The following is a 14,192-nucleotide window of genomic DNA, read 5'->3' on the forward strand; positions in this document are numbered from 1 at the left end:
ACATTATTTGTAGTTAAAGAAATACAAATTTTAATTACTACAAGTTATAATTTGGTTACATTCCATCCTAAATATACGAAGTCAATAATTAATATTAAATACTTTCTGTGTAAAACGAAATAAATTTAAAGGTGATGAAAAGAGGCTTGAAGTAAATTTTGTAATTTAATTTGCCCTTGTTTAAAATTATCGTTGTATTTTATTATACTTGTTTAATTTTAAAGACGATTTTTGGGGGGCCCGGGCACTGTTGCACCCATCGCCCCTTGGCGAGGAAAAGTGTTTCCTTCCTTCGAATCCCGATTATTCATTTTGACTAATGAGAGAACGCAGGAAGGTCAGAACTCTGGGGAAAAGTGTCCTGGGTTCGATTTCCTTCAGGGGCGGTTCCTGTAGCTCGGAAACTAAGCGAGACAGAAGAAGAGTTTTTTGCTTCGAAGAGGAGATTTCGGAAACGAAGGCCTCGACACCGAGTTCGAGACCCGACAAAGATGGTTCCTGTTGACGGGAAAGCACCCACGAGAAGAAATCGACGCCAAGGCAAAATTCTTTCGTTCCGGAGAGGAAATTACCGGGTCTAAGGTCACGGACACGAATACACAGTCCTCGGTTCGAGTCTCTATTAGGTCGTTGGTTTCTGCGGTCATTTTTACGGGCGTATTAAACGACGCACGTTTACTGATGAGGCCCATAAGCTACCGGGTGTCTCCAAATTAATCTGCTGATTCTGTGTGGTTATAGTAGTTAATGATTTTTCATTTATTCGTGGTTTATTTAACGACGCATTTTCAGTAGGCGTAGCACAGGAGCATCAAATCCATTGATAAATCCTAGCTTAATTCTGTATTACTGTCGACTAACACGGATGCCACCGGATGTCTCAAAAGTAAAGTGCTGTACAATTTGTAGGGTTACCCAAATATCGGAAACGTTTTTGTGGTAATGTAATTTACCGCATTCGACCGGCGGCTGAATAAAGCACGTAGTTTGGTGCATAAGAATAAAAGGTGTATGAAAATGCGCCCCACTGACAAGTTCTTGTGCACTCGAATGTTTTTAAAGCACTGGACTGACTACCAACTGCCGACAATTGGATTTTTCGCCTCAGCGTGAACTGTGCGTGCGAAATCGAGAAATTAAGCTGGTCCAGGCGGAGATGAGGCCTACAGAGGGAGGACTTCGAAGTTTCTACCCCCACGGCCTCCTTCACTGTTTTGAGGGCTGAGATACACGTAGTTTGATGGGTAAACCAGTTAGAAGGCGTTCACCATGACTGAGAAGATGGTGTTTCATTCTTGTTCCTTCAACGCTCTATCAACTGATAATGTTGCGTATCCATTAATTAAATATGCCAGGATGTTTATGAATGATAAATCGCGAGAGTACATTCTGTGCTTGCTTTAAAGTAACTGAGAAGAACCAGAAAACTGGGGGTAGCCGATACCAACATGTTAGTCTACTGCGATTGGATGAAACGGATATTTTGGGCGTGTTTTAAGGGGGGGCAGGAATTGGATCGATTTTTCTTTTAGATTTTGGTGCCACAGAGTTTCATTAATCTCACAGGCGGCTTTAAATGGCGGATGCTAAGTTTGTTATGAATTGTGAATGGGACAGGTTTAATGTGTAAATGGATTTTAGGAACTGCTGAGGAATTTGCCTTCGACAAGGTGGGGATTGTGTCGATGTACGAGATTCGAACTGAAAATCGCTTGGATAACTTCGCCCCGTAGTCCACACAAAACCAGGATCATGATAGATTATGGCCGCCAGATACGGAGTTTTCGAATAAGCATTTGCGGACAGCCGACAAGGGGTGATTCTCCGACCTTTGGGTCGACGCGGGGCTAACAATTCCAGGCCGTGAGAATAAGAAATTGTTCCGAAATGTTGGGCGTGGCCTCTGACTGGGACGGAATATTTGCAACGACCTAAGCTGGACTAAGCGCAATCAAAGATAAAAAACAAATGACTTGTTCTTACGCTCATTTGTTCTTTAACGCGATGCATGCAAAATAAGCATATGTCTATGTTGGCCAATATGATAGGTGGGTATTATATTTTTCATACATGCCTACAATTTGGACTTGACAATTTTATAGTTGTATTTTGTGGCTTATATTAATCCACAGTTCGTTCTAGAATCTCTTTTTTTAGAAATTTTAATAAAGAATATTGTGAATTCTATGCCGAATTCCGCTGGGCTGACACAAATCTAATTACTCCTTAAAAAGGCTTCCAGTGCACTCTGTTCACGCCAGATTTAATGAAGAAATGTTGGCTGATTTGGTGACTGGATCAGAGGGACAGGTTCGTATGCAGCTCGTAAAAGTAATGGGTAAAATAAATTTCACTGCCTCATTTCATTCGTGATCTTAAAATCTGTGTTCTATACAGCGTTCTTTCACGCAGGCCAAAATAAAATCAATATTATTTGCGGTAGCGGATGCACTCTATGGAGTAGTCTTGGTACTATGAGCGTTAGTAGTCGAGGAGAGAGGGGTTCATACTCGCTGAGCCATCTCTCGGGGCAATAAAGAAGTTCAGCCGGTTTTGGTAGCTCTATCAATAAAGTGAATTAGCATTACGATCTACTTTACTCCCAGTTTACGAAATTTGACATTTTAGACTCCCCGATTCCTGTGGCCGTGTAATCAGTGCAAGTTTTGCCTAGAATTACGATGTTTAATCTTGAAACGGTATTTAATGTATGATCTTGAGCTTTCATGGCGACTGTGTACAATAAAATCCTTTCGGGCTATCAGCCGCATCAACTGGTTAAAACATGAGGAGAACAACGTTTCGAGGTCCACATCTGTCCTCATCCTCAGGGTAATGAAGTGGTTGGGGCTCTCAACCGTGTCATATATATACCTGCTGAGAGCCCCAAACAGTTCATTACCCTGAGGATGAGGACAGAGATGGACCTCGAAACAGTCTCCTCATGTTTTAACCAGTTGATGCGGCTGATAGCCCGAAAGGATTTTATTGTACACAGTCGCCATGAAAGCTCAAGATCATACATAATATTACATTACATTTTAGATTAAGATTAAAGACACAATTAGGTAATATTTGCAACCTTGAATTTATTCCCAAAAGTTTAATTCCATCATGGCAGGCTGTATTCATCAACTGACCTTAGAAAAAGTCCACAGCTCATGTGGTTAGTTGCCGAGTTCTCAATGTGGGAGCCCGGGTTGAAACCCAAGACAGTCCATGTAGGATTTATGGTGGGCAAAATGACACAGAACACTCTTCTCAGAGATATTTCGTTCACTCAGACACTAGATTAATTGTGTCCGTTGCTTCGCATTATTTGTGGGCTGTAAGATCAGGTTTCTATGGGACGCATTTCCAGACAGGCAGTTGCTTCCCTTCACGATAATAACAGTAATGCAGAACGTTGCAGTATTAGAATAAAAACGATACAGAATTAAAATCAATAATTTAAAATATGGGATGGTCTGTGGATTGTATAAAATCTATTGTTGCCGTGTGAAATGTGGTTCTGGTGTTTCTCCTTTATCAATACTAAAAGTAAACTTGGGACCAGCTTTACATGGAGCATTAAACATTTATTATTATGGGGTGGCCATTTATTATTTCTTATTGTAATATATGTTTAGTGTTTGCTTGTATGCTGTTGTTCCGCTGGCCCAGTGTGTGTTGTGATCATCAGCGGTGTACCGATGTTCTAGTTCTGTGTTGACTACAGTGGTATTCTGTGATAATGGGCCAGTTCCTGGTTTCCTGACTCGTGTTCTACCTTAATCCTATAAAATTGTTGCAGTAATCATTTGACAGTGCCCATAACAGAAATATTAACCAGCCATGTGGAGGGTCACATCAGTGCACTGATAAATATAATTCTGCAAACCCTCCCTCACTGGGAGAGCTCGCGGTTCGAATGCAGCCAGGAAGAAGTTGAGCAGTTTACCCAAAGTCTTATTAAGTGTTGTCAAAAACTACAGTGAACTAAGGGAGTGAATAAAAGACCAGGGAACTTCTGTATTGCCACGTATATTTTGTTAGATTCTTGTGTTCCATTTTCTTTCTTGAAACTCAGTTGTGATTGGTGTTTAGTATCTGGGGAGTGTTCGCTCTGAAGCAATTTAAACTGAACCAAACCAGGTCACACCGGACTTGAAACTTCCTGGTAGTCTCACAGAACCAACTCTTGGTTGCTGAGTTCATCATTAAATTATATTCCAGATCGACTTTTCCTACTGAAGCAGGTGAAATGGCCTCAGGTGTGAGTAGCAGTGAGTCAGAAAAGACTGTAGTTGCACGACTTAACACAACCTGAAAGAGGTGGATATTTCAGTTGAATGTGAAGTGCCAAGTTCAAGAACAGTTGCTTCAAACTTGAGTTGAGTTATCGTAGTGAGAACACTCCATAAGAAGTGTGAATGTGTTTGTTGAACAAACTGTTGCATGGAACTGACTGCTGGTGTTATTTTGTTTTTCTTCTTTTAGTGAACAGAATGCGAATTGAATGGTGCAAGAATCAAGTGACCCATTTGCTTCTACACCCAAACGTTTAACCTCATGCTCCACCACTCAAAGACCAGGTGAGATACTCACGTCATCCGTTAACCAATATTTCTACAATTTCATGTGTGTCCTGACAGTGGAACTCCGTGTGGATGTTGGTATTCTAGAGTGTTAAGCCATGTAACTGCTTACACTTAAGAGAAACTACTGCCTACATCATCAGCCCTGACAATGGTGGGAGTAAATGCTTCATAGGAACTTATGTCTCCCTACAAGTTCTCACAGCATTTTCTGGCATCAACATATTCAAAATGCTGTTAGAACCTCAAATTTCACATACTTAAACTCTGTTCCTCTAATTTCTGTACATCATTTCACCTTTGTAGTGTTGCATAAAAGTGCACTGCAGTCTGTAATCTCACATTGAGAAATATGTAAACATTATTCCAGTCTCTTCCATACTGTGTCTGATGTCCTTTCAAGAACATCTTGGTTGTTTCAGAGGCCTCTCATTTGTTTCAGTTCCAGTTATCTTAAAAATGTCTGTGTCTTTTCATTAGTTTTATTCTGTTGAAATCATCAGTTCTTAATATTTTTCATTATCCGTTAATTTCAACCGCCTGTGTAACCACTTACAGTTATGCCGACAAACACAGTTGCAATACTTATGGTTTCAACAGTCTCAGATCATATTTTTGTTCTCGTCTCAGTATCGGTTACTGAATTTAGTGACTCAAAACACAAGGTTTGTGCCGTCATGCGCCATGCGCTGGAATGACAGAGAAGAATGGACTGTTTATTTCTCAGTGCTCTGAGTTTTTACCCAGCAATGATATTTTGTGTGATGTCTGCTTAATTTTTTGGTTTGCCCCGTTCAGTGCTATGGCTTATTTTCAACAATATCAGTAGCTCGGACTACTGTTAGTGTCAAGGTTTTCATGAAGAATAGAATGTAAAAAATACACGGGCAGTTTTTGTGTATGCTGTTCAGGAAAGGCAGCCTTAAACTTATGTATGTAAAATTTCTCACTTATGTAGTAGCAGTAATTTTGTAGAAAAGTTTTCTGTACTTCTCTTCTGCAGAATTTTCTGTGTCAGGTTTTGCCTTCTTCATTTCCCTGGTTTTTGTTAGAAAATTGAGAAGTGTGTCATGTTCATTTTGCACGTGACTTTGAATTTCTCTTATTTTGTGAATAAAATCTATACCCAGACCTGTCTGTAATGTATGAACCAAAATGTAAGAATTTGCGAACACAGAGAGAAAGGGTTTGAGCAGAAAGACCTGTTACTATCATGAATGTACCTCATGACAAAATGAAAATCAGAAGTTTCATCCAATATTAGGTGGTTCTTGAATTTGTCTTGAAATGTCAACTAGCAACACTTCATGGAGGGCTTTTAACAAATTATTTTCAATGGCCAGAGATGTGCCTTAGCAAAAGGTCATTCAGCAGAGGTTCATAATGTTCGAAATATTCTTTACAATTACTTCTGTCAAGGGGCAACTCAGATAATTCTTGACCTCTAAATGGTAGTTCTTGAACTGGCAGCAGACAAGTCATGTCACCCATTTCAATATTTCTTAATTTTTATAAACTCCTTTATTATATTCTGAACTACTAAATGTAAGTTGGATCTCCAGAAGCTCATAATTTCTTTGGAGATTTAAATAAAGAATGACCTGCGTGTACTGTACATGTTTGGCGTAAGATTCGTGTTTTTCTTTTCTTTTCGTGAAGCATGTAAGTCATAAGTTTGTTAAAGGCCCCCGAAATCCAAAACATTTCAACATTTTTGGAAGATCAATTATGGCCAGCAAATCAGTTTCTCTCAGATTGTTGCAAGCTGTTAACCATGGGTAAAAATGATATTGCAAAACAAAAGTTCCCAGTGTACATATTGTGTTCCTTATATTCACTCTCAGGGTTTTATATAGGTTGGTAATGTCTCCCATATTTTAATGTTTTTAGTTTCTCCATGAATTTTCTTCTTGACAATAGTTTTTCTAAAAAACATTGAATAACATTTTTATCTAGTTTCCACAAACTTCAAATGGTCTTCCACCGTCACTGCAGTTGTGTTTATGAAAATTGCAGTTTGTGGGTGATTTTGGTACAATTCACTTCTTCTTCAGTTCCTGTTGAGGTCAACCATCTTTTTATTTAAAAGAATGGTAAAGACCTTTCTTTTTCTTATACGTTTCTTATGTTCACAATATTTTAATATTTTCATTTGCATTTTTCTCGTGCGATTGTTTTGTAGCCACATCAGCATCAATAAGATACTCAATTTTTTTAGCTTAAAGTCGCCTAAATAATATTTGAACATTCAGTGGTAAATCAAAGAAGACAACTCAGCCATTACAAGGGTTAATGTTTTTGAAGTAAATAATCGCTGTTTACACTGTAGAACTCTGAATTCTTTATTTTTAAAGCAGATTGTGTTTGTAGGTGTCACTAGGTCTGTTCCGTTTATGTGTTAGAGAGTTGCGTAATGATACTTCAATTAACAAAGTTAACGTGCTTTGTGTGTGCTACCTACTCAGCTATGAGTATATGTTCTTCGATACTGGGAGTGCCGTGAATAAAACACGTTAAATAAATCTCTATCAAACATTGGATGCGTCTTTTAAATGAGGTGACTATTATGCAGTCTTAATTTGATTTTGCGTATTCAAATAACTTGTGTCTTTGATGTCAGCACGGAATAATTAGTCTGTAGTACCATGATGATGCTGTAAGCGTAAGTGAAATATTTATTAGTGTTGTGACTTTAGATCTTGCGTTTCAAAGTGGCAAGCCAGATAATCATTATTTTATTTCGGTCATTAAAGAGGACTAATTGTTTATATTTATAAACATGCAAGCCGACTCCAGTGAGAAGTTAGCAGAACAGAGCTAGGTTTTCGTACCTGTATGATAAAATAAAAAGTAAAAATTGCTTGCATCGTCATAACCTCAAAACCTACATAGAACGAAATATGACTGGTAATAAGACAGATGCAGAGGAGTGCGTTGTTAAACTGTGGGCCAAATTAAACATGTCTTACATAAGCGAAAAGTGATGAATATTTTGAGCCTTTCGGGTTGTTTTGGATCTCCAACAAGAGCATGTATTCAGAGTTTCAGTCATGTAGTGCAAGTAGCAGCGATCATCTGTTATCTTGAGAATGTTGAAATAAAAAATGTTCCCCCACACCAGAATATTATTGCTAAATATTTCAGTACACACACTCGTGTATTTGCGATACCAAGTTAAAGTATTCTGTCTTTTTTTATTTACATTTATTCAGCATGCCCCATTACAAGATTGCACTATTACATGCATTAATATAAAACACTTCAATAGAGTATACAACTCTAATATCATGATCCATTGCCACCGTTTGCACCTATGTTCCTATGCAAAACTGTATTATAATCAATGGATTTAATGAATTTATTAAAATGACCTAAACATTTCTGAACAATTACTTCATGCAACACTGGCCACGTGCCACCATTCTTGACTATTGCATCTATTAAGTTCCGCCTTGGTTGTTGTAGTTTTTCGCAGTCATAGATGAGGTGATCCACTGTTTGTGCTGCTTTCAGGCATGAGCATGTTGGATCGTCAATGATTCCAAACCTGTGTAGATATGATTTGTTTTTGCCATGTCCAGTCGTCATTGCTGCCAGTTCAGGAATTATTTCAATATTTAGCTTCATTGTTTGTCACACTGACGGGAATAATTTCTTGCACGCTGCTCCTTTATTGGTGGCGCTCCACTCATTTTGCCATTTTATAATCCCTTCTTCCTTTGTTTCTTTAATAATTGTACTTTTAGGCTTCTTTGCATATACTACATTTCCACCATCTTCTGCTGCTGCCTTCGCTAATCTGTCTGCTTTTTCATTACCGAAAATTCCGATGTGTGCTTTGATCCACCCAAAATGAATAGTCCAATTTTGATCTTTGAGATTCCTTAATCTATTTCTTATCTCAGATATTACAAAGCCATGTTTGAAGTTGTTTTTTAGTAGATCGAGAGAAACTGGACTATCTGTGTACACCGCTACTATTCTTTCCTCAATGCTGATTTCCCTTAAAGTTGTTACTGCATCCAAGGCCTCTAGAATTCCGATCTGCTCAGCTTGATTGTTTGAGCAATGATCGGGTAACTTGGTTTTTAAGCTATGAATTAGTTCTCCATTTTTGAAGATAACAGCGGCAGCGCTCACCTTTCCTGGTGTTTACTTCCATCTATATAGATTTCCACAGTGTATTTATTGAAGTCTTTCACTTCATCAAGAGTTATTCTTTCCGCTGGATGAGACCATTCCTTCTTGTTTAATGGTGCTTCGTACTCGGTAGAGTCATCTTTCAGTCCGTGTATAGTTTTATATATCTGCACTGCTTCTTCGATAGTAATGCAGATAGGATATTCTGTCTTCCTGGTCTTTTCGAAGTGTGCATTTGTCAGTAGTGAGCGACCAGCCCACTGCCTCTGCACAATTTCTACTCAATCCTTATCTTTGTCTGCTATAGCCATCTAATAGGAATCAGGAGAGACTTGTGTGAGAAATGGCCAGGGAGTTTTGCTTAGGAAACATCTCGTTCATTGTTTTTTGTGCCATAAATCTACGGCATGGGACCGCCGGCTTTAGTTCCCTCCCGAAGGAAGTTGTTCTATGGATTTTTATCACCCCTTAAAATTCCATCAACCTCAGCAGTGTTTGAACTCGCGTACCTTGGGTCCAGTGGCGACGACATTAACCACTAGTGCAATGAGGGCGACAAGTTCGTTGAAATATTACTTTGCTAAAATAATAACAGGAAAGTTTATGAACATGTTTTTTATTTAATATTCTTAAATATATTAATTAGAAACAATTCAGAAAACATTAAATAATTTAACTATTTAACAAAAAATAAACAATTGAACTATTTTACAAAGAACTAAACTATTTCACTATTTAAATACTGAAGTATTTAACAAAAAAACTAAATTATTTATTTATTTAACAAATGTGAACAATTCAGATATTTAACAAAAAAAAATGAACAGTCTAACTATTTAAATACTAAACTATTTAACAAAAAATAAACAATTGAACTATTTTACAAAGAACTAAACTATTTTACTATTTAAATACTGAAGTATTTAACAAAAAAACTAAATAATTTATTTATTTAAAAAATCTCATCTAACGTCCATTCCTTGGAGCCCAGTTGCTTTGCTTCAGGTCGATGACGTAGTCGATCTTAAACTTTATTCTGCTAGAGAGCATCGCCTTCTTATTTGTTAGTTCCTTCATTGTATGAAGGAACTCAGACAGATCCTGCAAGAAAACAAAAATTTAAAGTCACATTTCATGGGCATAATTAACTTCTTACGCTTATAAGCCTACACATAAAACTAGAAAATTCTGCCACTACTCATGTAGTTCACATAGAACTTGCTGTGTGGGAAGGCGCGTGTAAATTTAAATTGAGAGCTGAAGGTTGCTGTCTCGAACAAAACGTAAGTATGTGTCTCATCTAAACTAAGGCATAAACCGAGATTTTTGGTGGCTGAGCCTAGACATGACCCTTCGATCAGATTCCTGCTTTGTCCTGTCAGGACTGAGCGAATTCTGACATGATTCAGCAGAGGTGATGAGAGGAAACGTAAAAGTGTAACAAAATACTGAGCAAGATTCCCGTTGAAGTCACGGCATGAGGCGTCTTTATATGAAACATGTTAGAGTGTAGAAGAGTATGAAGAATTTCAGAAGAACATGTCACGGTGATCATTTATCACACAGAAACACTATTCAGAATATTGTCAGCGAGCTCAGAAAGGTATTTCATATCAGAATAGATGCAACATCCTCACGCGTTCTTTACAATGTGCACTTTCAAGCATCGAATCCACCTTCTGTGACAGTTCCCAATTTGGCCACCAGATTGCAGCACCTGACTTTCTACCTAGGAGGATATTCAAAATAGGATTATGCGAGGTCGTGCAGAATACCACAAACTCCATATCAAATTTCATCCTAGTCTGTCCATTGGTTCTCGAATTGAATGGACTGGAAAGACAGATGGACGAGAAGGTGCGACCAGCCCATAATGCCTTCTCGCTATGATTTTGTGCAAAGAATGTATAACAATTAAGAAGACTTGCATGTTACAAAATGGAAGCCAGAAAGTCAGTGAGATCAAAGGGACACACTTACTGCTTTTTGCATTGTACTTTCCGTATAAACCTGTGGTCATCATAGAGCCCAAAGGAAGGCAATAAATTACACGGTAGGAGAACTGCAAATTAAAACTAAAAGTATTAAAAAATGAAAACAAACATACTTGGCTCTTGCTCTCCAAATCCTTGCCGACCGTCATCAGAAGAGTGCAGAGGCACTCCAAGCAATGCTCATCTCCTTTTGCAAGAAGCTGCTTGATGCAATGCTGCATGGTGCTTGTGGCGAGCATATCTGCTTTATGCAGCTCGCCAATAAACCTGTAACATAGTGAAGAATATGTCACTTGGGTTGAGTTAAGACAATAGTAAAAGTCCAAAGAACAGAAGAGAAACGAGGTTCTTTGCCTCTACAAGGTACAGAAAGATTTGTGCCTTAAAATAATGAGAACTTTTGTTTAAATAGATGGAATTTAATCAGTGTCTTGTGTGTGATATATATTTTTGAGGTGAAATATAATATTTCTGTACGTGGTCCTGTAAAAATCTGTATCTGTTTATAAATATAAAACAGCTGAGACAGAATATTGAAAATTTCAAATTAAATAATTATTTTTATGTAATTTGCATTTGATTCTGTATGGAGGAAAGCCATCAGTGCCATTTCACGATGCAAATACCAAGAAGAAGAAGAAGAAATATCGAGGAAGTGGAGACTTTATGATAGTGTGTGATCATGTAAGCAGCAGCATTATGAAGCACATTTAGAAATTGGTCCTGGATTTTGTGGAACACTTGCATACTGGAGGGCAAGAACCCATTAACATTTCAAATTTCCTCTCAGTGTCTTGTCCTAATTCACAACTCTTAAGTTCACTACTTTCAGAGTCACTGATGAATCAAATGTAGAGCTTCAAAATCACAAAGAAAAATGTAAGTTACCTGATGTTTCCTATTGATTTCATTCGTATCCTTCGCAGTTCCTGCTGTAGTTCGGTTTTCTTTGCCTGCAGAAAAAATAAGTAGAAAAGATTAGAAATCGCTTTTTTGATGGTATCTTGTAAGAGCCCTTCTTTAATGCACCGCTTTCAACAAATATAAGTTTGCATTTCAAAGTCTGTGTCCACGATACTCAGCCGGTTAAGAAGCCCCCTGCCTTTATGCCCCCAAAAGAACGCCATGACCTAATGAGAAATGTCGAGTGCAGCCGGAGTCCATTATTATGAGAGTTTACAACATTTTGAAAAAAATGAGTACATTAAGTGCTCATTATAGGAAGTTAAACTAACCTAAGAAGTTAGGAAAATGTTTTTTCATCTTGAGGTACCATTTATATCATAATAATTTAAATTAAGTTTATGTCAGTCTTTATCAATTATGTCTCTTTCTTGTCTTTCAAGAAGTCTTAAAACCTGAACAACATATTGAATAATAATTTTTCAAATGATAGATATTCATCTTCAAGCAAAAAGGGAGGAGACAACTATTCCATTCGATCAAGCAGACGGAGCTATTCCCAATCAGTGGACAGAAGCGTAGTAACATATGACCGTAGACAAAGACATTAGAGAAGCACTTACTGGGTCTGCTGTTTCCTCAATCTCTTTCTGTCTGCCTTCTCGATTTATGCCTGCTTCAGGATTCTTTTCAAATTCTGCCCGGCATCGACCTAGCAGCAACTTCCTGAAGGTGACCTCTGGTTCGCCATTGTTCCCACGCTCTGCCGGAACTTTCATGCTGGAGAGAACCTTGCACATTCGTGCATAAATCTCTGTGAACTTTGGTTCATCAACAGCCTGCACATAAAAACACACAACATTATCACTTTGCTCTCATGTTATATTTATGAAAAACAACTCTGTTGAGCATACGTTACATAAACTGAATTTATGAAATGATGGCCACCTAAATGAAGCTTCAACAAAAGTAAATCTTTATCCCTTAAACCTGAGAAACTCAAAATCTCAGTCAGATGCAAGACACATTTCATGACAGCCTTAATTTTCTTGCATAAGATAAACATTTTTAGATGAGAGCAGATAAATTCTAAGCTTGGAGGTGAATTTAAAGAGAGAACAATCAGCGTACTGCTTTTTAAGATTATTATCATAGTGAACAGTAACAATTATAATTTTCACTTGCCCCTAGCGTCTCCAATACTACACTGAGGATAACTTCAATATTTAAGAAATTGAGCTGCAAAGTTACAAAAGAAGGGAATTTCTATCAATATGACGTCTCTGTCTGAATGTATCAGCTGCTAAAGACCGGTGCCTCACCTTTTCAAATATGAGGTCGATGACGCCCTTCAGGCGATCGCTGCTGTCAATTGGCAGATCCTGGACTTGGGAAACAAGTCTGTCGAACTTGTCAGGCGTGAGTTTGTTGAGCAAACTGCGAGCCTTCTTTAACAGCTCCTGCAACATCAAGTTCCCTCTCATCATCTGACAGAACGCAAACACAGAAATAAAGTGAAACATGTTTTACTTCCTTAAAGCCTTCTTAGAGATGATTAAAACCTAGAGCCAGTTGCTCTGCATGCGCCGTCCAGCCGCGTTTTGTCTACACCGAAGAAGAAGTCTGTTGTCATGAGAAGCCAATGTCTATTGAGAAATATAATTACAATGCATACTCATTATATGCAATTAAACACTTGGAAAGGTAAACATTGCTTCTAAAATCAAAGAGTAAGCAAAAAGAAAGTTTATTTTTTAGTGTGGCAAAGTTCCAATAAGAAGTGATGAGGAAATTAGGAGGAGACGAATTCCGGAAATGCTTGCAGCTTCTCAGATCGAAATGTCTGATCTTTAAGAGCATCAAGATTAAAATATAGACCTACAATTTTGCCTGTTCCTTAATTTGGTGATGAACCTTCAGTTTCAATAAGCCACCTAGTTAGTTAGAGTAGACTTAGCGCAGGACTGTTCCTTTCAGCCATCTTGCATTGGGGCAGATACAGCATTATTGACTGTTTCCAGGATCCTGTCCTTAAATGAATGCCAGGAACATACCTGAGTCTGGGCAGCCTGCTCGTTGGTCGCCGGCTTCCTTCGCCCAGGTCGCCAGGCGTTTTCACATCTCGCCAGTTTCACCTCATTGAGTTTTATTTCAATGACCGGCCTGGTGCTCATGGTGTTTGTAGTTTCAGTGGCTGGCCTTGCTGCAGGCTGCTGTGAATGACACCAAAGCAACACAACATTAACCAAAAGTGTTCACTCTTAAATGTTGTTTTGATCACAGTATTACGTACAATTTTTCCATTTTCTGGCTTTAATCATGCATTTAATACATTACTCGATGCTTCCTACAGCTCAGATAATAAGAGACCTGTATGTATAAAGCCCTAAACAGTACATGACTGAAATTAGGCTCCAGGTGTTGTGTTCATCACCTCTCACAAAAAATACAACATTTCTTCTGCTGCAGTAACCCAGAAGACAGAAATCTTCATCCTAACAGGGACTCGAACCGAGGACTGTATTCGTGTCCGTGACCTTAGACCCAGTAATTTCCTCTCCGAAACGAAAGAATTTTG

At 38.2% G+C, this 14,192-nt stretch overlaps 2 protein-coding genes across 2 annotated transcripts in view; both read right to left on the reverse strand.

The window, feature by feature from the left end:
- Positions 1-14,192, reverse strand: part of LOC147872051 (eukaryotic translation initiation factor 4 gamma 1-like) — a 164,880-nt gene that overhangs the window by 130,834 nt on the left and 19,854 nt on the right. The window lies entirely within an intron of this gene.
- Positions 9,533-14,172, reverse strand: LOC147872059 (eukaryotic translation initiation factor 4 gamma 3-like). Its single transcript, XM_087359296.1, has 5 exons — positions 13,669-14,172; positions 12,937-13,074; positions 12,238-12,453; positions 11,600-11,664; positions 9,533-10,978 (listed from the first exon to the last, which is right to left on the reverse strand). Exons 1-5 carry the CDS (start codon positions 13,786-13,788, stop codon positions 10,513-10,515), a joined length of 1,005 nt encoding a protein of 334 aa, XP_087215422.1. The 5' UTR covers positions 13,789-14,172; the 3' UTR covers positions 9,533-10,512.

Source organism: Zootermopsis nevadensis, unplaced genomic scaffold (genome assembly GCF_977971745.1).
Source record: "Zootermopsis nevadensis isolate Lab colony 2312 unplaced genomic scaffold, Znev_1.0 Znev_ptg000031l, whole genome shotgun sequence".
NCBI lineage: Eukaryota > Metazoa > Arthropoda > Insecta > Blattodea > Termopsidae > Zootermopsis > Zootermopsis nevadensis.